This window comes from Molossus molossus, unplaced genomic scaffold (assembly GCF_014108415.1).
Source record: "Molossus molossus isolate mMolMol1 unplaced genomic scaffold, mMolMol1.p scaffold_m16_p_12, whole genome shotgun sequence".
Taxonomy (NCBI): Eukaryota; Metazoa; Chordata; class Mammalia; order Chiroptera; family Molossidae; genus Molossus; species Molossus molossus.
The window spans coordinates 37,421,554-37,448,235 of record NW_023425347.1 but is presented as its reverse complement, the minus strand read 5'-3'; the positions used below and the strand labels follow the sequence as shown (position 1 = coordinate 37,448,235).

Below are 26,682 nucleotides of genomic sequence, written 5' to 3'. Positions count from 1 at the left end.
AGTAAATCATGTATTATCAAACATTATCTGAAAAAAATAGTTGGCAGAAAATACATCTTATTAACGTTCTATAATTTTACTGACATACTTAGAAAACAGAAATTCCCACAATATTACTAAAATGGCTAAGGTATTTAGCTCCCTATTCCATTTCAAGGAACTTTATGAATAATTTGCATAGAAAGGCCACTAAAGGAACAAAAAATATGCAGAGGCACAATGTCACTTAAAATATCCCTGGAATAGTCTACTTTATAGGCCTATTTTTGTGTGTGGGGGGGGTTAAGGCTATAGTTTTCTTTCATTTTTATCCTTTGCTATAATTTAGAATTTGGTACTATTGAAAATATTTACAGAGTAGTCGTTTTAAGGAAAGCACTTTTTGAAAATTATTTATGATACTTACTCTTGGCCCCAGTTCTCCGAAGGGTCCAATTGGTCCTTCTTCTCCCTTATTAAAAAATCAGAACATACCGTGGCCTGAAATGAGTATTTGAAAATTTAAATCCTATTCCATTTTAAAATCTGAAACTCATTCAGAGATGCAATAAATTAATTCTGTGATTTTTCTTGTATTTAATGTTTTCTGTGACAACCCCACATCTGCTCTAAAGGAGACTTGTTATACTGAATTATTTTTAAGTCGGTAGATGATATAAGTTATATATAGAAACTGAGAGTGAATAACAGTGGAAGTTAGTGGAGTACCACAAAATTAGGATTGGGAATCACTAAAACGATGAATGAAGGATTACCTTTACCTTCTTGGGTTCAATATGTCAATTAGGTTCTTAATAGAGGGAATCAATATACATTGTTATATTTTTTAAAAGTGTTGGTACAGAACATGTTTGCACTTGGCACATTTTGATACTTCATTTATTCAACAAATATGTTTTTGTTAGTTCTGTCTTAAGCCACAAAGATACAGAGGTATATGGAATCATACTCAATTAGGGTTAATGTCTAGAGTTTCTTCTTGACTGATTTACAGGTCCAATATTTTTGGGGTCAAATGAGTTATAATTTCATAAACTATAAAATCTTGTGCATACAAAAACTGTATGGGTAGAGAGAGAAAAACAGAACATAGAAATAATAAAAAAAATATTTTAATCTTCTCCTAAGGAAATGTTTTTTATTGGTTTTAGAGAGAGAGAAGAAGGGAGAGGGAGAGACAGAGAAACATTGATGTGAGAGAGAAATATTGTTGGGATGCTTCCCACACATGCCCTGGCTGGGGATCAAACCCACAACCTAGGTATGTGCCCTTACTGGGAATCAAACCCGCAATTCTTTGGTGCCTGGGATGACACTCCAATCAACTGAGCCATACCAGCCATGAAAAGAGATTTTTAAAGTTAAATTTTGAGACATTACTCTTTAATAAAACAATAAAATAAATGTTTTTATTCCATTTATTGACATGTTTTCTAAATATACTGATTTTCACATTTAAGTAAGAGTTGATATTACTACATCTGAACAATATATACAGATCTTTCTAGAATAATATATTCCACTTATTTGATTAGCAAACATTTTTCTCAATTCACAATTTAATTAAAATATGATTTATTGGGTCATAAATATAAAATAGACACAAATAATAAATATAAATTCTTCTACATCTGAAAGAGATTCTAAATTCAGATTCTTCAGACATTCTAAGGAGACCACTGACACAAATTACTTAATGCATTCAGAGCACTGTGAAATGATCCCAAATCCCATTCCATAACTACTAGTATAAAATGGTAACTTGTGGCAAAAATTGTCCACACTAAAGCAATGTTTTCTTTAAGCAAAAACTAATATCCCGCAAAAATTAAAAGGGGAAAGACTGAATTAAAAAAGTGTTAATTGGATATTTATTTCCTCCATACCTGAGTTCCTTTGAGACCAGGAGGTCCAGGAGGCCCTCTACTTCCAAGGAGTCCCTATAAAAGCAACATATGCACACATAATAAAAACTTTAGCTCAATTAACATAATTTCAATCAGCATTAATCTAGAGATGGACAGCACCCTTTGGTGCTATTCATTTCCTATTAGGAACTTATCAAAATGGGGTAGGCAGGCAGATGAGCAGAAAACTACAGAGCACACAAAAAATTGGTAAATGGGATAAACGTATTTTTAAAGAGTATATTAGTGTTCAAATAATCTGCTCAATATGTTACTTTTCAATGACACACCTTTTCAGAAAAAGTACTTCTAAATTTAAAGCAATGGTCTGCTATTAACCTGTTAATAGTATAATAAATATATAACAGAGGGTTCACAAAGTCTGAAAACAGACGTAGGTGATATATAGTGTTTTAATCTGTTAAGAGACCAACAGAGTCTGAAATACATCATTTGTACTAAATGTTCAATTACTCTCACTTCATGATACAAGCTGGTGAAAAAGAGAGGGCACTTTACAGAAGAAAGTAACAATCTGAAAGTGATTAGAAATTAAAATTTTTAAATTAAAAGAAATCTGAGAATCAAATTACATATTATTAAAAATCAAAGGAAGTCCACAATACCAGATATCCAGTTATACTCTAAAACCATCGTAATCAAAACAGCCTGGTACTGGCAAAAGAACAGGCACATCGATCAATGTAACAGAACAGAGAACCCAGAAATCAAGCCAAGGCATTACACACACTTAATATTAGACAAAGGTGGCAAGAGCATACAATAAAGACAGTTTCCTCAATAAATGGTGTTGGAAAAATTAGACAGGTACATGCGAAAACATGAAGCTAAACCACTAACTTACACCATACACAAGAATACAATCAAAATGGATAAAAGACTTAAATGTAACTTGTAAAACTATAAAAATCCTAGAAGAAAATATAGGCAGCAAAATCTCAGACAGCACATGCAGCAGAATTTTCATTGATACAACGCTTAAGGCAAGAGAAACACACGAAAAAATTAATAAATGGGACTATATAAAACTAAAAAGCTTCTGCACAGCAAAAGAAACCAGCATAAAAATTCAAAGAGAACCCACTGTATGGGAGAATGTATTTGCCAATGATACATTGGATAAGGGGTTAATTTCCAAAATATATACAGTACTCATACAACTCAACAAAAGGAAGACAAACAACCCACTTAAAAAAATGGGCAGAGGGTCTGAATAGACACTTCTCCAAAGAAGACATACAAATGACCAAAAGGCCTATGAAACAATGCTCATCATCACTAATCATTAGAGAGATACAAAGTAAAATGACTATGAGGTATCACCTCACACCTGCCAGAATGGTGGCCATCAACAAATCATCAAACAATAAGTGCTGATGAGGATGAGGGACTCTAGTCTACTGCTGGTGGGAATGCAGACTGGTGCAGCCACTATGGATGGCAATATAGTGTTACCTCAAAAAATTAAAAACGAAACTGCCATTTGACCCAATGATCCCACTTCTAGGAATATATCCTAAGAAGACTGAGACATCAATCAGAAATAATACATGCACCCCTATATTCATAGCAGTACTATTTACAATAGCTAAGATCTGGCAACAGCTCAAGTGCCTATCAGTAGGTGAGTGGATTAAAAAAAACTGTGGTACATATACACAATGGAGTACTATGCAGCTGTAAGAAAGAGAGATCTCTTACCCTTTGAGATGACATGGAGGGATGTAGGAAGTGTTATGCTAAGCAAAATAACCCAGTCAGAGAAAGACAAGTATCATGTGATCTCACTTACATGTGGAATCTTATGAACAAATTAAATTGATGAACAAAATAGATCCAGAGACATGGAAGTAGGGAACAGACTGACAAACCACAGAGGGAAGGGGGTACGGGTGGGATGAGAGGAGATAAACCAAAGAACTTACATGCATATATGCAAAACCAATGGAAACAAACAACAGTGTGGTGGAGGCAAGGGTGGAGGCAGGAGTGGGGAGGAGGGTGTCAATGGGGGAGAAGAGGGACTGCTGTAATACTTTCAACAATAAAGATACATTATTTTAAAAATCAAAGGAGGTGATGGCCAGAAGGATGAGGGGCAGGTACTGGATGGAAGTGTGCAAGGGTTGGGGTGGGAATGGAGATATCTGTAATAGTGTCAACCATAAAAATAAAGTTAAAAAACAAAACAAATAAAGTAGGGAAAAAAATATTGCCATTTGGCATAACATGGGTGAATCTTGAGAATATCATGCTAAGCAAAATACATCAGTCAGCAAAAGCTGAGAACCATATTATTTCACTCCTACGTGAGATATAAACTGAAACTCATAGACACAGGCAACAGTGTTGTGGTTACTAGAGGGAAGCCAGTTGAGGTTAGTAAAGGGGGCCAAACATATGTTGATGAAAGATAATTTGATTTTGGTTGGTGGACACACATTGCAATACATAGAACATGTGTCATAGAACTATATACTTGAAACCTATATAATCTTATTAACCAATGTTACCCCAATAAATTTGATTTAAAACTTTAAAAAATCATGTCCTCGCTGAATAAAAATTGATTGAAATAACTTAAAAAGGCCCTGGACAGTTTGGCTCAGCAGTTAGAGTGTTGGCCTGCAGTCCACAAAGACCTGGGTTTGGTTCCTGCTAAGGGCACATACCGTGGTTGCAGTTTGCCTCTGGCCCTGGTTGGGGTTGTGTAGGTGGCAATCAGTCGATGTGTCTCTCTCACATCAATGTTTCTCTCTTTCTTTCTCCCTCTCTCCCTCCTGTTCTGTCTGAATATAAAATGCAAGGAAAAAAAATGTCCTTGGGTGAAGATAAAAAAAAAATAACTGCCCTGTCCCGTTTGGCTCAGCAGTTGGAGCATTGGCCTGCGGACCAGAGAGTCCCGGGTTCGGTTCCCGCTAGGGGCACGTACCCAAAAAAAAAAAAACTTAAAAAGTATTCCAATTTCAGAAAACACCCAATAGATTCTTCTCAACATGGCAACATTTTTCTTAATCAGATAGGACATTAGAACTAAAGGCACAGAAATAAAAAGTATCATAAGAGACTAATATAAACAATTATACAACAACAAATTGGATAACCTAGAAAGAATATATAAAATTCTTAGAAACTTATAATCTACCAAAACTGAATTATAGAAAAATACAAATCTGAACAAATCTGTAACTATTAAGGATATGGAATCAGAATCAACTCCCCTAGCCTAAAAAAAAAGCCTAGGACCAGGTGACTTCACTGGAGAATTCTACACAGCATTTAAAGAATTCATGTAAATCTTTCTTACTCTTACAAAAAATTGAAGAGCAGCCCGGCTGATGTGGCTCAGTAGTTGAGCATCGACCCATGCACCTAGAGGTCACCAGTTCGATTCATGGTCAGGGCACATGCCCAGATTGTGGGTCCGATCCCCAGTGGGGGGCATGCAGGAGGCAGCCAACCGATGTTCTCGCTCATTGATGTTTCTATCTCTCTCTCCCTCTCCCTTCCTCTCTAAAATAAATTTTTTAAAAAAGTTGTGTATTTTTTTTTTTTAATTGAAGAGGAGGCAACACTTCCAAACTCATTCTATGAGGCCAGCATTAACCTGATATCAAAGCCTGACAAAGACACTGCAAGGAAAAAATTACAGACCAATAGCTCTGATGAGTATAGAAGCAAAACTCCTAAAAAAAGAATACTAGCAAAACTAATTCAACAGCACATTAAAGGATCATACATCATAACCAAATGAGATTTATACCTGGGGTGTGAGGATTTTTGTAATATATTAATATCAATGTGATATACCATATCAACATTAAAAAGAATAAAAATAGCATGATAACCTAAATAGATGCAGAAAAGCATTTATCAAATTTTAATACCCTTTCATGATAAAAACCTCAGCAAACTAAAAAATATATGGAAATTACAAACTAAAAAATATATGTAATAAAGGTTATGTGTGAAAAGCCTAGAGTTCATATCATACTCAACAGTATAAAACTAGAAGCTTTCCTCAAAAATTAGGAACAAAGCAAGGACGCTCACTCTCATTACGTTTATTCAACATAGTACTGGATGTCCTACCTAGAGAAATTCATCAAGAAAAAGAAAATAAGGCACCCATATAGGAAAGGAAAAGTATAATATTTTTGCAGATGACAGAATCTTATAGGAAGAAAATCATAAAGATTCTAAGAAAAAAAAAAAATTTAGAACTGGTAAACCAATTCAGCAATGTTGCAAGTTACACAACATACAAAAATTAGTTGTGTTTCTATACACTAACAACAAACAACTCAGCAAGAAAATTAAGATAACAATCTGATTTACCATAACATCAAAAAAAAGAATATAATCTTTATGAATGAACTTAACCAAGGGGAGAAAGACTTGTACAATAAACATCTACAAAGAACTGCTGACAAGAACTGAAGAAGACACGAACAATAGACACGAACAATGCTCATGGACTGGAACACTTAAGATTGTTAAAATGTCCATATTACTGAAAGTTATGTATAGACTTCATACAGTCCCACCAAGATGTCCATGGCATTTCTTGCAGATATAGAAAAAGTCTAAAATTCATATGGAACCACAAAGGACCCTAAATAGACAAAACAATTTTGAGAAAAATGAACACAGCTGAAGGCCTCACAAAATGGATTAAAGACTTTAAAAAAAAGACCTAAATGTACAACCTGAGACCACAAAACTCTTAGAAGAAACCATAGGCAGAAAGCTCCTTGATATTAGTCTTGGCAATAATTTTTTAAAAACTTGACACACAAAAAAGGGCAATGAAAGCAAAATAAATTAGTAAGTAGTTCTGCACAATTGAAAAACAAAAACAAAAACAAAAAAACAGCATGAAAAGGCAACCTAGGGAATGAAAGAAAATATTTGTGAACCATAAATCTGATAATAGTTTCATATAGAAAATATATAAGAAACTTCTATAATCCAATAGTAAACACCCAATTAAAATAATAGATAAAGAATTCTGAATAGACATTTCTCCAAATAAAACATGCAAATGACCAACAGGTATATGTAAAAATACTCAACATCACTAATCATTAGGGAAATGCAAATCAGAGTCACAATGAAATACCACCTCACAACTGTTAGAATGGCTACTATAATAACACAAACAAACAGAAAACAACAAATATTGGCTAGGATGTAGAAAAACTGGAACCCCTGTGCACTGTTGGTGGGAATGTAAAATGGTGCAGCCGCTAGGAAAAATAAGTATGGAGGTTACTCCCAAAATTGGAAATAGAACTACCGTATGACCCAGCCATCTTGCCTCTGGTTCTTTATTAAAATAATTAAAAACAGAATCTGAAAGAGCTATCTGCACTCCTATTTTCATTTCAGAATGATTCACAATAGCCTATAGGTGGAAACAACTGAAATGTCCATTGATGGATGAGTGAGTAAAGAAAATGTGGATTTTTGGACTACTGTTATTCAACCTTAATTTAACAAAAGAAGAAAATGTTTAGTTTTTTATTAATTAATTTTTGTTACAGATGTTTCTCCTTTTTCCACCACTGATTCCCTCCTCTCCCTCCCTCCCTGCCCTGTCCCCAGTTTGTTGTCCATGTCCATTATTCATGCATACATGCATATAAGTTCTGTGGTTTATCTCTCCCCCACCACCCCCCTCTTTAGGGGATTGTCAGTCTGTACCCCACTTCCACGTCTCTGGGACTACCCCATTCCTCAGACTGTTATGTTCATTATATTCCACAAGTAAGTGAGATCATATGAAACTTGTCTTTCTCTGTTTGGCTTGTTTCACTTAGGATGATACTTTCCAGGTCCCTCCATGTAGTCTCAAAGGATAAGAGATCTTTCTTTAAAAGAAGGAAATTTTGACATATGCTACTACATGGATGAACCTTGAAGACTTTAGGCTAAGTGAAATAAGCCAGCCACAGAGGGACAAATTACTCTATTTATATGAGGTATCAAATGCAGTAATATTTGTAGAAGCAGAATGGTGATTCACAGGGGTCAGGGAAGTGGAAATGGGGAGTTGCTCTCCAGTGGTATAGAGTTTCAGTCACACAAGGTAAAAATGGTTTAGAGATCTAAACTGTACAACAATATGCACATAGTTAACAATACTGTACTATACGGATAGAAATGAGAGTACATTTGATGTTATGTGTTTTCTTTTGTTTGTTTGTTTGTTTTTCTTTTTTTGGTATGTGTCCCTAGCAGGAACCAAACCCGGGACTCTCTGGTCCACAGTTTGACACTCCAGCCACTGAGCCAAACAGGCCAGGGCTCATGTTATGTGTTTTTACCACAATAATAAAAAAAAAAAGTCTTCCATAGGTTTATTAGCATTGAAATATCTCAAATTCATATTTCAGATCTGTCACAATCTGCCTTCTAACTTTTTTAAAAAGTCAGGTGAGTTTACTTCTGCCCTTCATCCCTATATTCATTTTGAACCTATTACATAGAATTTCTTATCCTTGGCTCTACATGGCCAAGTCCAACCCATCCAACTTAGATCCTAATTTTTCTAAGAAGTTTCTCAGAAAAGGGGCCACATACGTTATTCTGTCTTCTGGGGTCATTATTATTTATTTGTTGTGTGCTGTCTAGTTATGCTTTTTAACTTTTCACATGTAGAAATCTCATGTTTTCAGAAGATTACAAGTTCTTAGTAGACAGGTGACCATGTTTTACTTGTTTTCAAGTAATTGCTTAACAAACTCAATAAATATTTCTCAACACAGAACATTCCACATTACACAAACTCAATAAATATTTTTAGCTGACTAAATGCTGCCTGGAGGATAAAATGGTTAATTTAAGACATCTGTATACAAAATCTTGATTTAGGGTACAGACTATAAATCTTCAGTGCTGGATTGAGGTGATCTCAGACAAATATTTTGAGTTAGGCATTTTCCTTTTACCAAGTTAGTGTACTTCTATCCAGGTAAACACATATTTTAATAATTCAATGTAAAAGTTATTTCTATATATTCTGTAACATAACCTTACAAATAGCAAGTTTTCTCTAATAATTTATCAGGGATACTATATAACAGAAAATAACAGCCCTTTTTTTCTACCATCCCTATTTCCATAGTCAAATTAATAATGCAAACAATTATAGCAACAAATAAATTCTTTCTCTGTTTACTGGAAAACAGAATATTTATTGGGTACTCACTTTTTGCAGTAAACAGCAAAGGATGTGGTTTTGCTAATGTTACAGGATGCTTGAAAGCATATTTCCAAATTGGGTAGCTCAGCTCTTAAGAAGGTGTGCTGAAATATGTTTTGTATCTATATACACACACACATATATATACACACTTTCCCACAATTAATAGAACCATAAGTAACACAAGTTTCTAATCTTAGTTTTAGGTTTTTAGTCAACTGGCAGAAAACAAAAAGAAAATATAAGGCTTCTTTAGAGTTAGAGAAATTACCTTGGAACGGACCTAACTTGTTTGCAAGCAGGGTAACCATGTAATTCAAATACAGTGGGTGTGCTTTTCTTTTTTTTAAATTTTTTATTTTTTTTGGTTACAGATGTTTCTCCTTTTTTACCCCATTGGCACCACCCTCCCTATACCCCCGGCCTGTCCCTGGTTTGTTGTCTATGTCCATTGGTTATGCATACATGCATATAAGTTCTGTGGTTTATCTCTTCCCATCTCCTCCACCTCCTCTTCTGAGGGATGTCAGTCTGTGCCCTACTTCCATGTTTCTGAGTTTACTGTATTCCTCAGACTGTTATGTTCATTATATTCCATATATAAGAGAGATCATGTGGTATTTGCCTTTTTCTGCTTGGCTTATTTCACTTAAGATAATACTTTCCAGGTCTCTCCATGTTGTCTCAAAGGATAAGAGATCTTTCTTTCTTACAGCTGCATAGTACTCCATTGTGTATATGTAGCACTGCTTTTTTATCCATTCGTCTACTGATGGACACTTGCGCTGTTTCCAGATCTCAGCTATTGTAAATAGTGCTGCTATGAACATAGGAGTACATATATTCTTCCTGATTGGTGTTTCAGGCTTCTTAGGGTATATTCCTAGAAGCGGAATCACTGGGTCAAATGGAAGTTCAATTTTTAATTTTTTGAGGTAACACCATATTGTTTTCCATAGTGGCTGCACCAGTCTGCATTCCCACCAGCAGTGTACTAGAGTCCCCTTTTCTCCACACCCTCGCCAACACTTGTGTGATGATTTGTTGATGGCGGCCATTCTGACAGGTGTGAGGTAATACCTTATTGTTGTTTTAATTTGCATCTCTCTGATGTTTATGATGTGCATTTCTTCATATGTCTCTTGGCCATTTGTATGTCCTGTTTAAAGAGGTGTCTATTCAGCTTCTCTGCCCATTTTTAAATTGGGTTCTTTGTCTTCCTTTTGTTGAGTTGTATGAGCACTCTATATGTATTAGAAATTAACCCCTTATCTGATATATCATTGGCAATGATGTTCTCCCATAGAGTGGGTTGCCTTTCCATTTTGATGATTGTATCTTTTGCTGTGCAGAAGCTTTTGAGTTTGATGTAGTCCCATGTGTTCATTTTTTCCTTTGTTTCTGTTGCCTTAGGTGATGTATCAGTGAAAATTCTGCTCCGTATGATGTCCGAAATTTTGTTGCCTACATTTCTTCTAGAACTTTCATGGATTCACGGGTCACATTTAAGTCTTTTATCCATTTTGAGTTTATTTTTGTATATGGTGTAAGCTGATGGTCTAGTTTCATTTTTTTTTTTGCATGTAGCTGTCCAATTTTCCCAACACCATTTATTAAAGAGCCTGTCTTTACTCCACTGTATGGTCTTGCCACCTTTGTCAAATATTAATTGAGCATATTGCCTTGGGTCCATTTCTGGGTTCTCAGTTCTGTTCCACTGGTCTATATGTCTGTTCTTGTGCCAGTACCAGGTGGTTTGATTACAGTAGCTTTGTAGTATAACCTGATATCTGGTAATGTGATCTCACCTACTTTGTCCTTCTTTTTCAAAATTGCTGTGGCTATTCGAGGTCTCTGTTGGTTCCATATGAACTTTTGAAGTATTTATTCTAGTTCTGTGAAATAGGCCATTGGTATTTTGATGGGGATTGATTGCATTGAATCTATAGATTGCTTTGGGTAGTATGGACATTTTAATGATGTTAATTCTTCCAATTCATGAACAAGTATGTGCTTCCACTTTTTTATATCTTCCTCTATTTCTTTTCTTTTTCTTTTTTTTTTTATCCTCACCTGAGGACATTTTTCCATTTTTTGTTCAGATAGAGCGGGAGGGACAGAGAAAGAGAGAGAGAAACATCGATGTGAAGGGACACATCGAGTGGCTGCCACCCTCACGACCAACCAGGGCCAGGGACAAACTGCAACCGAGGTACGCACCCTTAGCGGGAACCGATCCCGGGTCTCTCTGTACCGCAGGCCGACGCTCCAACCGCTGAGCCAAACCGGCCAGGGCCCTCTATTTCTTTTTTCAATGTCTTGTAGTTTTCTGCAAATAGGCCATTGGTTAAGTTTATTCCTAGGTATCTTAATTTTTTTGCAGCAATGGTAAATGGGATTGTTTTTTCAGTTTCTCTTTCTGTGAGTTCATCATTGGTGTATACGAATGCCATCGATTTCTTGACATTAATTCTGTATCCTGCTACTTTGCCAAATTCATTTATTAAGTCTAATAAATTTTTGATGGAGTCTTTAGGGTTTTCTATGTACAGTATCATGTCATCTGCAAATAATGACAGTTTCACTTCCTCCTTTCCAATTTGGATTCCTTTTATTTTTTCCTCATGTCTGATTGCTGTGGCTAAGACTTCCAGTACTATGTTAAATAAGAGTGTTGAAAGTGGACATCCCTGTCTTGTTCCTGTTCTTAATGGAAATGTTTTTAGTTTCTGCCCATTGAGTATGATATTGGCTGTAGGCCTTTCATATATGGCCTTTATTATGTTGAAATATGATCACTCTATTCCTACATTGCTGAGCGTTTTTATCAGAAATGGATGCTGGATTTTGTTGAATGCCTTTTCAGCGTCTATTGATATGATCATGTGGTTTTTATTCTTCATTTTGTTTATGCGGTGTATCACATTTATTGATTTGCGAATATTGTACCAGCCTTGCACGAATCCCACTTGGTCATGGTGAATAATTTTTTTGATGTACTGCTGGATCCGATTTGCTAGTATTTAGTTCAGGATTTTGGCGTCTATGTTCATCAGGGATATTGGCCTGTAGTTTTCTTTCTTTGTAGTGTCTTTTTCTGGTTTTGGAATTAGAATTATGCTGTCTTCATAGAATGAGTTTGGAAGTCTTCCTTCTTCTTGAATTTTTTGAAATAGTTTGAGGAGAATGGGTGTTAGTTCTTTTTTGATTGTTCGGTAAAACTCCTCCATGAAGCCATCTGGGCCTGGGCTTTTGTTTGCTGGGAGAGTCTTGATTACCCCTTCATTTTCCTTAGTTGTTATTGGTCTGTTCAAGTTTTCTATCTCTTCCCTGTCCAGTTTTGGGAGACTGGGTGTTTCTAGAAATTTGTCCATATCGCTTAGATTGTCAAATTTGTTGCCATTTAGTTGTTCATAGTAACTGTTAACGATCTTTCGTATTTCTGTGGTGTCGGTTGTTACTTCTCCTCTTTCATTTCTGATTTTGTGTATTTGGGTTCTCTCTCTTTGTTTCTTGGTTAGTCTAGCTATGGATCCATCAGTCTTGTTTATCTTTTCCAAGAACCAGCTCTTTGTTTCATTGATCCTTTGAATTGTTTTTTGGGCTCTATGTCATTTATTTCTGCTATGATCTTTACTATTTCCTTCCTTCTACTTGCTCTGGGGTTTTCTTTTTGTTTGCTTTCTAATTCTTTAAGTTGTGAGGTTAGACAGTCAATTAGAAATTTTTCTTGTTTTTTGAGGTAGGCCTGTAGTGCTATGAACTTTCCTCTCAGAACTGCTTTCGCTGCATCCCATAGATTTTGTGTTGTTGTGTGTTCATTTTCATTGGTTTCCATGAAGTTTTTGATTTCTTCCTTGATCTCCTCGGTAACCCATTCATTGTTTAATAACATGCTATTTAGCTTCCATGTTTTCAAAAGTCTTTCCATGTTCTTGTTGCAATTGATTTCTAGTTTCATGCCATTGTGATCCGAACAGATGCTTGCTATGATTTCAATCTTCTTGAACTTGTAGAGATTTAGTTTGTGTCCTAACATGTGGTCTATCTTTGAGAATGTCCCATGTGCACTTGCGAAGAATGTGAATTCTGTAGATTTGGAGTGTAATTCTCTGTAGATACCTATTAAATCCATTTGATCTAGTGCTTCATTCAGAGTCTCTGTTTCCTTGCTAATTTTTTGTCTAGATGATCTATCCAGTGTTGTCAATGGGGTGTTGAAGTCCCCTGCTATGATTGTATTGCTGTCGATTTCTCCTTGGAAGTCCTCCAGAAGATTTTTAATATATTTTGGTATTCCTATATTGGGTGCGTATATGTTTATCAAGGTTATATCTTCCTGTTGGATAGATCCTTTCAATATTATGTAGTGGCCTTCTTTGTCTCTAGTTATGGCCTTCATTTTGAAATCTATTTTATCAGATATGAGTATTGCTACCCCAGGTTTTTTTTTGCTTTCCATTTGCTTGGAAAATTTTTTCCATCCCTTCACTTTCAACCTATGTGAGTCTTTTGTTGAGAGGTGGGTCTCTTGTAAACAACATATAGATGAGTCATGCTTTCTTATCCAATCAGCTACTCTGTGTCTTTTTATCGGAGTACTCAGTCCATTTACATTCAAGGTGATAACTGATATGTACTTGTTTATTGCCATTTTTGTTTAGTGTGGTTATATTTTTTTTCCTATTTCTTCTACTAATTATAGTAGTCCTTTTAACATTTCTTGCAGTGCTGGTTTGGTGCTAATGTATTCCCTTAGCTTTTTTTTTTTTTTTTTGTCTGGGAAGCTCTTTACTTGACCTTCTAGTTTGAATGATAGCCTTGCTGGGTAGAGTAGTCTTGGATTCGGATCTTTGTTTTTCATGACCTTGATTACTTCATGCCATTCCGTTCTGGCCTGTAGTGTTTCTTGTCAGAAGTCAGCTGAGAGTCTTATGGGATTTCCTTTGTAGGTAACCTGTTGCTTATCTCTTGCTGCATTTAGGATTTTCTCTTTGTCTTTAATTTTTGGCATTTTAATTACTATGTGTTGGTGTGGGCCTGTTTGGGTTCTTCTTACTTGGGGCTCTCTGTGCTTCTTGAACTTGAATGCCTTCTTCCTTCACCATATTAGGGAAGTTTTCTGTCACTATTTCTTTGAATATATTTTCTAACTCTTGCTCATTTTCTTCTTCTTCGGGGACTCCTATGATGCAAATGTTATTATGGTTCCAGTTGTCCCACAGTTCTCTTAAGCTGTCTTCCTGTTTTTGAATTGTTTTTTTCTTTTGTTTTTCTGATTGGTTGATTTTTTCTACCCTGTCTTCTAATTCACTGATCTGGTCCTCAGCTTTCTCTACTCTGCCTTTTAGACCTTCCAATGTGGTTTTCATTTCTGATATGTCATTTTTTATCTCTTCTTGGTGGTTTTTAATTTCCAATTGATTTTCAGCATCTCTATGTCCTTACTCATGCTGTTGAGCTTCCTCAAGATCATGGCTCTGAATTCTAGCTCTGTTAACTTGCCTAACTGCTTCACATTGATCTCATCTTCGGTGGAGGTATCCTGTTCTTTCATTTGGCTTCTGTTTCTGTGTTTCACCATTTTGGCTATCACAGTGGGTTTTGGAGCCTGTCAAGTTTTCCCTGTGAGTGTTGGTGTTCTGCTGTTTGTGGCTCCCTCTCCTGGGTTTAGATGAGCAAGGGAGGACCCACGTTAAACACCACTGTCAAGTCTTACTTTCCTGGTTAAAGTTACTAGCCAGGAAAGGTACTGTTATCCTCTAGCTTTTTGCCTGGAGGCTAGCAGTCCAGGTTACTTGAAGAGTTTGGGGTTGTCAGTTGATTGAGAAACTCCCTCAGGTGCTCAGCATAAGGGGATTTCCCACGGGTGGGGCAGATGCTGGTTGTCAATGAGCCTCAATTAGCATTTCAATGGCCCACAGGGTGGGGTTGGATCTCCGAGGGAGGGGCTGCTGCCTGTCCCCAGGGCCCTGGGAAGGAGCAAGATGGCCGCCATCCTGCATGGCCGCAACTCAGCAAAAACTCTGAGTGCCCTCCAAATCCCGAGTGTCCCCACACAGCTCCAGTCCAGTCTGCCCTCCCTCTGCCTGAGCCCAAGGTGAGTGGCTGTGGCTTTTTTAGCCTCTGTCCCGGCTCTGCGCTGTGGAGCCACCTGGGAGTGTAACCCGAGGGCGCTGCTCACAGCTAAGGCCGCTACTGTCTGTGGGCTCCCTGCCCCTGTCTCGTGCCTTCGCAGTCCTACCAGGATTGAGTCGGTGTCCCTGGTTATATGGTCCTTGCAAGCTCCTTTTCTGTTGCTTTTTCCCGTCGATTTGTCTTTGTTATAGTTGTAATTCCAGTTTGTTTCTGGGAGACTGTCTGTGTAGCTTCCCTTCACTCCACTACCATTTTGGAATCCCTGAGCATGCTTCTTAATGACCACCTTCTACAGCCTCAACGGAGCTTTAGTAATTTGTATTGTCCTCATTTTCCAATCAAGACATGCATCTCAAGATGAAGTTAGTTTAAAGATGCTTCCATGATACAATGTACACAACTCAAGAAGCACATTATGCTAACATGGTCAGTATATTTGGCTCTGTGTTTCCTTTCTATCTGTAAACAATTTCAAGGCAAACAGTAAGGACCAAGAAGAGAGACGAAAGCGCATCCTTTCAACCTACTAAACATAAAATCATATCCTTCTTCTTTGAAAATATTCTGGTTCTTTTATTAAAACTATCTCTTCTAGATAGTATTTTAAAATTCAGTGATGTGTTTTAATTTGCATCTCTCTGATGACTAGTGACATTGAGCATTTTTTCATATGTCTCTTGGCCATTTGTATGTCCTGTTTGGAGAGGTGTCTATTTACGTCCTCTACCCATTTGTAATTGGATTCTTTGTTTTCCTTTGGTTGAGTTATATGAGAACTTTATATATTTTGGAAATTAACCCCTTATCTGATGTATCGTTGGCAATTATGCTCTCCCATATAATGGGTTCCCTTTCCATTTTGATGCTTGTTTCTTTTGCTGAAGCTTTTTAATTTGATATAGTCCCATCTGTTCATTTTTTCCTTTGTTTCTCTTGCCTTAGTCATTGTATCAGTGAAAATTCTGCTGTGTGTGATGTCTGAAATTTTGTTGCCTACGTTTTCCTCTAGGATTTTTATGGATTCACAAGTCACATTTAAGTTTTTTAATCCATTTTGAGTTTATTCTTGTGTATGGTGTAAATTGGTGGTCTAGCTTCATTTTTTTTTGCATGTAGGTATCACCTCACATCTGCCAGAATGATTGCCATCAAAAAATTATCACACAACAAGTGCTGGCAAGGGTGTGGTGAAAAGGAGACTCTAGTACACTAATATTGGAAATACAGAATGGTACAGCCATTGTGGAAGACATTATGGTGTTTCCTCAAAAAATTTAAAATGAAACTGCCATTTAATCCAGTGATCCCACTTTTAGGAATATATCCTAAGAAGCCTGAGACATCAATCAGAAAGAATACATGCATCCCTATGTTCAGAGCAGCACTATTTGCAGTCGCTAAGATCTGGAAACAGCCCACATGTCCATCAGTAGATGAGTGGATAAAAAAGCTGTGGTACAAATACATAATGAATTACTATGCAGCTGTAAGAAAGAAAAATCTCTTATCTTTTGAGACAACATGGAGGGACCTAGAGAGTATTATCCTAAGTGAAACAAGCCGGTCAGAGAAAGACAAATATCACATGATCTTACTTATTTGTGAAATATAATGAACAAAACAAGCTGATGAAAAAATAGGCCCAGAGACATAGAAGTAGGGTACAGATTGATGAACCTGAGGAGAGGGACTGGGCGGAGGGAAGAGATTAAACCACAGGATTTATATGCATATATACGTAACCATGGACAGAGACAACAATGCCTGGGTGGGCGGTGGGATTGGGAGGAGGGTGGCAATGAGGAAAAAAGGAGAAACAACAAAATAAAATAAAATAAAACAAAACAAAACTAAAAACTCAAAGCCATCCACAGGGTAATGATTACCCACCGGAAATTCAGTCATTGGTTTTTATTAAAATATCTGGCTTTTAGGTCTTTTGTCCCATTGTTAAGCAGTGTAATTCTAAGACTGAAGGCAGTGATGAGAAGGAAGTTTTAAAAGATCACTAATAATATTCAAGAAGTCAGGTGATTTTCTTCAGTTCTCTGACATAATTCTTGGCAAAACTTTAAGAGAAATATAATTTCCTAATGGGGAAGAATTTGGAGAGCTACCTGGTTCTTTACCTAGTATGCTATGCCTACTTAAAAACATGACGTTCAGTGATCACCTCCTCTTGAAGTCATTTCCAGTTTCCTAAGGCAGGACCTATTGCTCAATTATCTAGGCTCTCCCAGCATTTCACCAGCTCTTTTATGTAGCACTTCTTACAACAAGTGCTACAAGGGGAGGGACCATGGTTTAAAAGTCTTTATAATCCTACATTTATTTATTTATTTTTTTTTTATCCTCACTGGACAATATTTTTTCCTTTTTTTGTTTGTTTGTTCAGATAGAGTGGGAAGGAGAGCGAGAGCGAGAGCGAGAGCGAGAGAGAGAGAGAGAGAGAGAGAGAGAGAAACATCGATGTGAAAGGGACACATCGAGTGGCTCCCACCCACACGACCCAACCAGGGCCGGGGACAAACTACAACCAAGGTACATTCCCTTAGCGGGAACCAAACCCGAGTCTCTCGGGACTGCAGAGCGATGTTCTAACTGCTGAGCCAAACCGGCCACGGCTATAATCCTACATTTAGTACCTAGCCTAACACATAAAAGAAACTCAGTAAATATTAATGAATGAATGAATGAATAAATATGTTCATATATGTATCAAGTTCAAGTTCCCAAGTATATGGTAGGTAAAGGGCTAGAACTAGACACAAGAAATTCACAACTCCATTCTCTATACTATATCTGTATTTCAGCTTCCCCTCATGCTCCTATTTCTACTTTTCACCTTACTTTACTATTAGTGATTATTTCTACCTTGATGGCAAACTAACTATACCCAGAATCAGACTTCTGTCTTCCCCATCCTCCAAACCTGCTCATACTGATGAGTTCCCTATTTAATTCAATGTAATCAGTACCGCAAGTTACAGCCAGTTTCGTTTGACTTCTCTTTCTCTCATCACTTTCATTTAATCAGTTATCAAGTTGTATTGTTTCTATTTCCAAAATAGCTTTTAATGCAGTCATGCAATCAATCATCTATTCTGCTAATACCTATTGTGTTCCTATTATGTGCTATAGATAGATATGCCTATTGTGATATATATAAAATCAATTAGTCTCTTCTCTCAAAAAGCTTACAGTCTGATAGAGATATAAGCAAATCAGCAATTATAATACATAAAAATAAGTGCTTGATATTTTTTTTCAGGAATACAAAGAAGGGATGTCTCAATTAGATTTGAGAGGAACAGGAAAAGCTTCTTGGACAATGTATGTGATGCGAAAGTATTCACTAGCTGAAGTAGGGCACAGGAAAGTAGAGAGATATCCAGAAAAAAAGAACAGCATGCAGAACAAATGCTGTGCGATTTGGGCAAGTATTCCATAGTCTGATGATGCTGTAGCTGTCATAAAGTCATAGCCAGCACATTAATTGCATATCTGTGGTGATGCTGGTGTAAACAAACCTACTGCACTACCGGCCGTATGAAAGTATAGCATATGTAATTACATATAGTACATAATACTTAATAATGATAATAAATGACTGTGTTACTGATTCATGTATTTACTATGCTATACTTTTTATCATTATTTTATTGTGTATTTTTCCTACCACAGGGTAGGTCATAAAGAACCTTGTGTAAAAGGTGAAGAAGTATAAGCCTTAACCTAGAAGCTGTGAAGATTACTGAAGGATTTAAGCACGAGAGTGACATGATGAGGTCTACACTTTACAAACATTGTCCCATTGGGAGCTTGGAAGCAGAGTTGAAGAAATGCCAGACTGGAAGCAGGAAGAACACTTACAGGGCTATTACACAAATCCTGGTAACAAATAAAGGGGGCCTGAATTGTAAATAGCGCTGCAATGAGAGACTCAGAGACAGAGCAGGCAGACAGCTCAGGGGTGGGGGCTGGAACCAAAAGGAGGGAAAAGAGAGAACTCATGGGCATAGACAACAGTGTGGTGATCGTGGCAGGGGAGGGGTAGGTCGTGGTGGAAGAGGGCATAGAGGGTGATCGTGATGGAAATATAAAATAAAATAAAATAAAATATTTTTTTTAAAACAAGGCCTAAACTACAACACTGGCAGTGAAAAGAATGTTAAGGGCGAAGAGAGGAAATTTTGAGTCAGAGATCGTGATAATTGACGGCATGAGGTCATTCAGGAGTCAAGAGAGGGTTTGATGCAAAACATATGTGGAACCTAACTACTGAGAAAGGAATTCTATGGAGACAGAAAGGAAGGGAGAAACACCGCTGTAAATAGGGAAAGTTTGTAGATGGCCTGTAAGTTGCCAGATAAAATACAGGATGCCCAGTTAAATTTGAATTTCACATAAACAATGAGTAAAACTTTTAGTATAAACATGTTCCAAATATTTATTACAACTGCATTCTCTCCCAAGTTTCTTTGTCCTTAATGCTATACATCTCACTTGTCTGTTTGCAAATGAGTACTCATTCATCATGTCAGCTGAAGTGCTACCTTTTCTACGAAGTATAACCCTAAACCTATACTCACACAGTATTACCTATTATGTATTATTTCTCTGGTCAATATAAAGATTTTTCCTGCATATGTTTCTCTAGATTGTAAGTTTCTTGAAAGTAGAGATCAGAACTTTTCATCTTTGTAGCCCTAATGCCTAGCACAATGGCTTTCACATAAGAGGCAGCCAATAAATATTTGCTGATTGAATGAATGTTCTATTTCAGATCTTCATGATGTCTTTTTTTCTAGCTCATTCCCTTGCCTTCAATTTCTCTCTGATTTATAGCATCCTACTTTCTGACACAAGAGGTATCTTTTTAAAAGCATAAATCACCAAAGGCACTTTACTACTCAGATATCTTTGATTATTCAGGATGCCCAGGGATAAAGTAGGAACTCTTCAGCATGGTAATTAATGTTCTCCGCAATTTAATTTCACAGGTAAGTGGTTAAGAGACCAGACTTTGAAACTACACCTGGGTTAGAATCCGAAGTCATTTGATAGTTATGTAACTATGAAGGAATAACTTAACCAGCTGTAAAATAAGAATAATATCTACCTCATAATGCTGTTGTGAAGATTAAATAAGATGTCTTTAAAACATTTACTAGAGTACTGTTCAGTAATCCACGAGGCAGATATGTTCCAGCACTCCCAGGGGGTGCCTGAAACTGTGGATAGAACCAGATCCTAAATATGCTGTTTTTCCTAGATGTACATACCTATCATAAAGTTTAATTTATAAATTAGGAACAGTAAGACGTTAACAACAATAATTAATAATAAAACAGAACAATTATAATAATATACAATAAAAGTTATGTTAATGTGTTCTCTCTCTCAAAATGTCTTATTTTATGGTATTCATTTTTCACTTATAGCTTCTCTTTGACATATTCAAATTGCCAGCATCACTGCACTTTGGGCCATTATTAAGTAAAATAAGGGTTGCTTGAACATAAACCCTGCAATACCATCACAATCGATCTGATAACCAAGACGACTCGGGACAATAAGATGATTCATTTCCTTGGGGGGACAGACCAGGACCACATGAGATTTAATTACACTAATCACAACATTGTGCAATTTAAATTTATTAATTACTTCTGTAACTTTCCATTTAATACATTTGGACCACAGTTGAACACAGGTAAACAAAAATTCAGAAAGCAAAGCTGCAGATAACAAGGGACTCCTATAGCTATATTGATAGCCCTTAGAGATTCATCTCCCATCATTTCCTCTCTAATTATATTGATAACCTCCCATAGCAGCGGTACTTCAGAACCCGATAATTACCCAAATTTCAGGCTTCTTCATCTTTTATGTCTTTTTTACAATAGTTTGCTTATAACGTTCATTCTACGTCTGACTACCTAACAAAGCTCGGGGTTTAAAATTTTGCTATGTATATAGTCACACAATAACAGTAAAAGGAAGTTTAAAATGCTTAGATTTCTTAAAGGTATTTTGTGCTTTTCAAGTTCCAGCACACCAAAGGTTTTCTTTTCTTTTCATCAGTGGATGCTTTATGAGCACTAAAAGGTTTCAATGGTCAGAACACTCATCCATTTATTATATGCTATGGCTTTTTAGGTGTTTGTTATTTTTTTCATCTCTTCACAAAAATACATTTTCAATGATTTATGTGCTTGGCAAATACTGTCATCCTAATCTAAGTCCAGACCAAACCAGAAAAAGAGTTTTCAATGAGCTGAACCCAAAAGATTGGATAACATACTCTAACTTAACAAAGGGCACCAAAACAACCAGACATGCAAACTACCTCTTGATTATCTTGAAACAAGATATACAAAGTTTATTAAATACATCTGAGATGGCTCAAACATATCCAGAAATGTTCTGATATCCTAAAATATTTTTTAACCAAATTTAATAAAATGTGAGATAAGGAAACTATAGATATCATACTTTTTTCTTTTTCTATTTTACCTTTGATCCTTCAGGGCCATTTTGTCCAGGAATACCAATATCACCTGGAAAACCCTAGGGGACATAAAAATAAAAAGTTTATTCCATAGTAAATTACTTTAAATATATTAAGCATACAAAAATTCCCTCTGCTTTTTTCTTATGCCCAGTTAGAACAATTTGTATGCCTCAAACGTCAATATTAAAGATTAATTATTAGGCACTAAACTTACAAAATGTACTGAAACAGAACTTTCTTCATCAGGTATTCGTGAACACATCCTCACACCTCTAATCCAGTCTAAGAGAGTGGAAGTCTCATTCAAAAATCATCTATAACTTGGAAAAAACACAAAAGGTCTATAACAGGTCTTTCAGTGCTACATGGGACTCAGAGCGACCCAAGGATTAGGGGAATGCACTTTGTTAGACTCACTGTTTACTAACTACATGATGACTTGTAGATTTTTGCTAGGTAAAGGTGTAAATAACTACTGTCTGATGAGAACAATAACCCCAAAGGTTATGGATTAATATATCGGGTTTTAATTAGTTTTGTATCTAATTCAATTATCTTATTCTAGCATTCCCATATATGTCTATAAATACTTATCTCCTTAAATGTTCCTTGAATTTGTCTTAACCTCTTATTGGTAGCATCATTAATTAATGAGTTGAATACAATTTCTGACCCACGTTTACTTTATATTTGCCTGAGAATCATAATTTCACCTTTACGGAAATTATACTTGGTGGTCTAAAAGAGTTGTCTCAAGAAACAGAAATGTACTATAACGTTAAATAAACTGTGTGTTGGGAAAAGGCCCAAAGTGTTACTCTAAAATAATTAGATGAACATTCTTGCTGAAATAATGTTATTTATCATGATCAGTTTCAATAATGAGGATAAGCTAATGATTGTCGTTTCACTTGTATTAATTTTTGTCACAGATAAAGCTGTTTCTGGGTTTCCTGCGGGCATGGACAAAGAGATGAAAAGTAAGATAAGTTCAAGAGTCAGCATTTTTAAAGTGAGAAAGGTACCAATTAAATATGAATGTCATCTAGAGAAGGGAGTTGAGTGGAAGGGTAAACATGATGGTAATCAAAATTCCCACGAGAAAAAGAGAATAGTAAGGTTGATTCTGAAATACTCTTCTTGGAAAGAAAGACCAAAAGAAAGGATAATGACTCATCCCGTCTGGAATAGGACAGAAGTGCCTTGACTCTCATTTAAAATCTGGATTTTGGAGAAAAAATATTACTGGGAACATTGCTGGCAAAAGAAAGGCAGTGGTAGCGGAAAGACAGGCCACAGAATCAAATTTCTAGAAGTTTTGGAATAGAATATGTTTAATGAAGATTTGCTGACTTTTCTAATTAAATCAGGTTCACTTCTCTGCCTTAAACAATTCTTTCTTCACCTGGAAGACTTATGTTTTAAATAAAAGATCAAATAATATTTTATTTGTAAATCTTTCTTTGACCCCCCGTGCCTTGAAGTAGGTCCCTTATAAGGACTCCCACACCATCCTGGGTTCTACAAAGTCATTTACTGTAGTGTTTTGGCCTGTTTTCCTCATCAGACTGTAAACTCCTTGAGGTCAGTTTTATGTCTTATTAACACTGATATTCCTATAACTAATTCAACACCTGGCACATAGTAAGTACTAAAAAAAAATCTGTTGTTGTTGTAGAATGACTGATTTGTTTCTTTTGAAAAAAGGACATGTTTGGTGGCTACTTTTCGCCATTGGGTACTGGTTTATAATCACTGGTTCAGAGCATCCCCATGGAAACATTTGTGATTTCTGTCCAACCTCCAATGAGCCTGGCACACCATGTCATACCAAAAAGCAAGAAAGCTATCTAAAGTCCTATTAAAAGAACTCTGGCAACTTGGAGAGAACCCCACTGGCCACATATGAAGCAATATGAACTTCATTAAAGACAAGAATTGCAATAGGTTAAAACATGTCAAATATGTTTAAATTCACAACTTCGCAGCAATACAACAAGAAAAAAACTTTGTATATTTAGAGGATGAAAGGGAGCTAACGCATTATTTTGAAAATAGGTAAACAAAAGTGAAGAATCCAGCATTTATTCTACCTTTCCTGCATATATGTACACTACTAATCAAATAGTAGATGAATGAATGCATTCAAGCCAATAAACAGATGTGACAGCAAGAATGGATCCAAGCAGTTTAGTAACCAACTATTAATAACATTACACACCCACAAAAGCAAATAAGTAGACATGATGTGCTTCCTGATGAAAGAACACATACCACCTGCAGTCTTGGCCAACACAAACAAACACAACTGAATATGGCCGGGCCTCTGTACATGACTATCAATTCCAGGGAATACAAAAGACCAAGAAACATGTGTAATCACACCATAAGACAATAATCAGCAAAATCCATGTTGTGGAAAACTCTACAGGTTAAATGACTTGAGGATCTTCAACAACTAAATAATAAGGGGGAAAAAGGGGAGTGGAATGAGACCATATAGATTGAAAGACATAGCAATAAAATAAGCCTAAACTAAAGTTTCAAAAGATGCACACTTGAGTGATAAACCATAAAAGAAAAAAGAGGAACTGCTTACTTTTGGGAGGAGAGATAGGCTTGTGGTTGGGTTGGGATCCATAAAAGCCTCTGGCAGTTCTATTCCTGACCTGTGTGGTAGTTACAAGAGTGTTTGTCTTATAATTGTTTGTAATATACATTTGTTTTATATAGTTTTCTGTATCTATGTTTTATTTTCCAATAAAACAGTAAGAAAAAAGTTATTGAAGTGACTTATATATAAACATTAAATACTGAGAATATGTATGAATATCTCCTCTTTCTTAAATATTAAAAGAATACATAAGGTAAAAAAGACCAGGGAATAGGAGATAAAAGATGTCAACAAATCTCATCTTATACTATAATCATGTAAGCTGAATATTTTAAAATTAGAACTTTATTTAAAAGTTCAGAAAACATCAGCACAGTTATTAAAAGGAAATCAAAACAATTTCTAAAACTTAGCCAGAAAACATTTTTATTTTTTGAAAAATTCATGCCTGGGTTTACTACCAAGTAGAGATCATGTCTTTTAAATAATAAATTTTAAACATAAAAGTCAGAGTTAACTGGGTCAACTAAACTTTAATGATAACATGTCTATAAAAGAATTTTTAAATTCTCAAATTTACTGTGCAAAATGTAAATCAAATGACAGGACATGGCCATCCTTGCCAAATAGTAAAATTTCAGAGACTTTAAAGATTGAAAGATAAAAACTATATCATTCAGAGTCTATAATTTGATTTAAAAATTATGTTAGCATGAAACTATATAGGAAGAAAATTAAAAATGAAAATCTCATAAGAATTCTCTAATTCATTTTATTTTCATTTTAAAATAATTTGGAAGACATTGAAAAGTCAATGTGCTTTTCTATCTCCGTGAAGTTACCACATCACAATGGAAAGTGTTAACAGCTCAGTGAGGAAAAGAAACAGCACACTGATTTCTGGTGCCTTTTTTAAAATTTGAGATTTAATTGGCATGTAATATCATATTACTTCAGATGTAAAACATATATGTATATATAGTGAAATATATATATACATTCTAGTTAACACCCATCACCACAAATGTTATAAATGTTATGATTTTTCATTGTCATGAAAACTTTTAAGATCTACTTTCTTAGCAACTTTCAAATACACAACACGGTATTATTTACTATGCCACCACACTGTACATTACATCTTCATGACTTATTTTATTTTTTAATCTTCTGTCACTTTTGTACTTTTTGATCACTATCACCTATTTTGTCCTCCCTCCCCCCACCTCTTGCAACCACTAATCTGTTCTCTGAATTTATACACTTTGTTGTTGTTTTTTAATTCCATGTGTAAATGAGAGCATAATACCCTCAAGTTGCATCCATGTTGTCACAGTGGTATGATTTCCTTCTCTTCAAAGACTGAATAATATTTTAAAAATTTAATAATATTTAATTGATCTTTTATTGAGTTGTATGCCATTGCTTTATCAGTTTAAGTTTATGTAACATTCTAAATACTTTGTTGCCATTTCAACGATCTGCACAGCATCTTCACCAGAAGTAGATTCCATCTCAAGAAACCACTTTCTTTGCTCATTCATAAGAAGCAACTCCTTATTTGTTAAAGGTTTATCATGAAATTCATAGCAATGAAATTTTCTTTCTTTATTGATTTTCTAGAAGGAGAGGAAAGGAGAGGGAAAGAGAGATAGTAACATTGATGAGAAAGAACATCGACTGGCCACCTCCTACATGTTCCCCATGGGGGATTGGGCTCACAACTGGGGCATGTGCCCTGACCAGGAATTGAACAGGCGACCTCTTGGTGCATGGGTTGATGTTCAACCACTGAGCCACACCGGCCAGTCTAGCAGTGAATTTTTTATCACAGCAATTCAGTCACATCTTCACATCCACTTTTAATTTTAGTTCTCTTGCTATTTCTGCAATATCTGCAGTTACTTCCTCCACTGGTCTTAACCACTTAAAGTCACCCATGAGTGTTGAAATCGACTTCTTCCAAATTCCTGTTACTGTTGATATTTTGACCTCTTCTCATGAATGACGAATGTTCTTAATGGCATATAAGAATGGTGAATCCTTTCCAGAAGGTTTTCAATTTACTTTGCCCAGATCCATCAGAGCGATCACTGTCTATAGCAGCTACAACATTATAAAATGTATTTCTTATATAATAAGACTTGAAAGTGGAAACTACCCCTTGATCCAAGGACTGCAGAGTGGATGTTGTATTAGCAGGCATAAAAGGACATTAACTCATTGGGCATCTCCATCAGAGCTCTCAGGTGAGCAGGTGCATTGTCAATGAGCAATA

The 26,682-nt window shown here is 35.9% G+C and overlaps 1 protein-coding gene across 1 annotated transcript in view; it reads right to left on the bottom strand.

The window, feature by feature from the left end:
- COL24A1 (collagen type XXIV alpha 1 chain) overlaps nt 1–26,682 on the bottom strand; it is a 339,879-nt gene that overhangs the window by 187,628 nt on the left and 125,569 nt on the right. The window contains exons 21-23 of the mRNA XM_036256775.1: nt 21,793–21,846; nt 1,887–1,940; nt 407–451 (exon numbers count right to left, since the gene is read on the bottom strand). Of these exons, the coding sequence (XP_036112668.1) occupies nt 407–451; nt 1,887–1,940; nt 21,793–21,846 (153 nt within the window). The remainder of the gene's footprint in view (nt 1–406; nt 452–1,886; nt 1,941–21,792; nt 21,847–26,682) is intronic.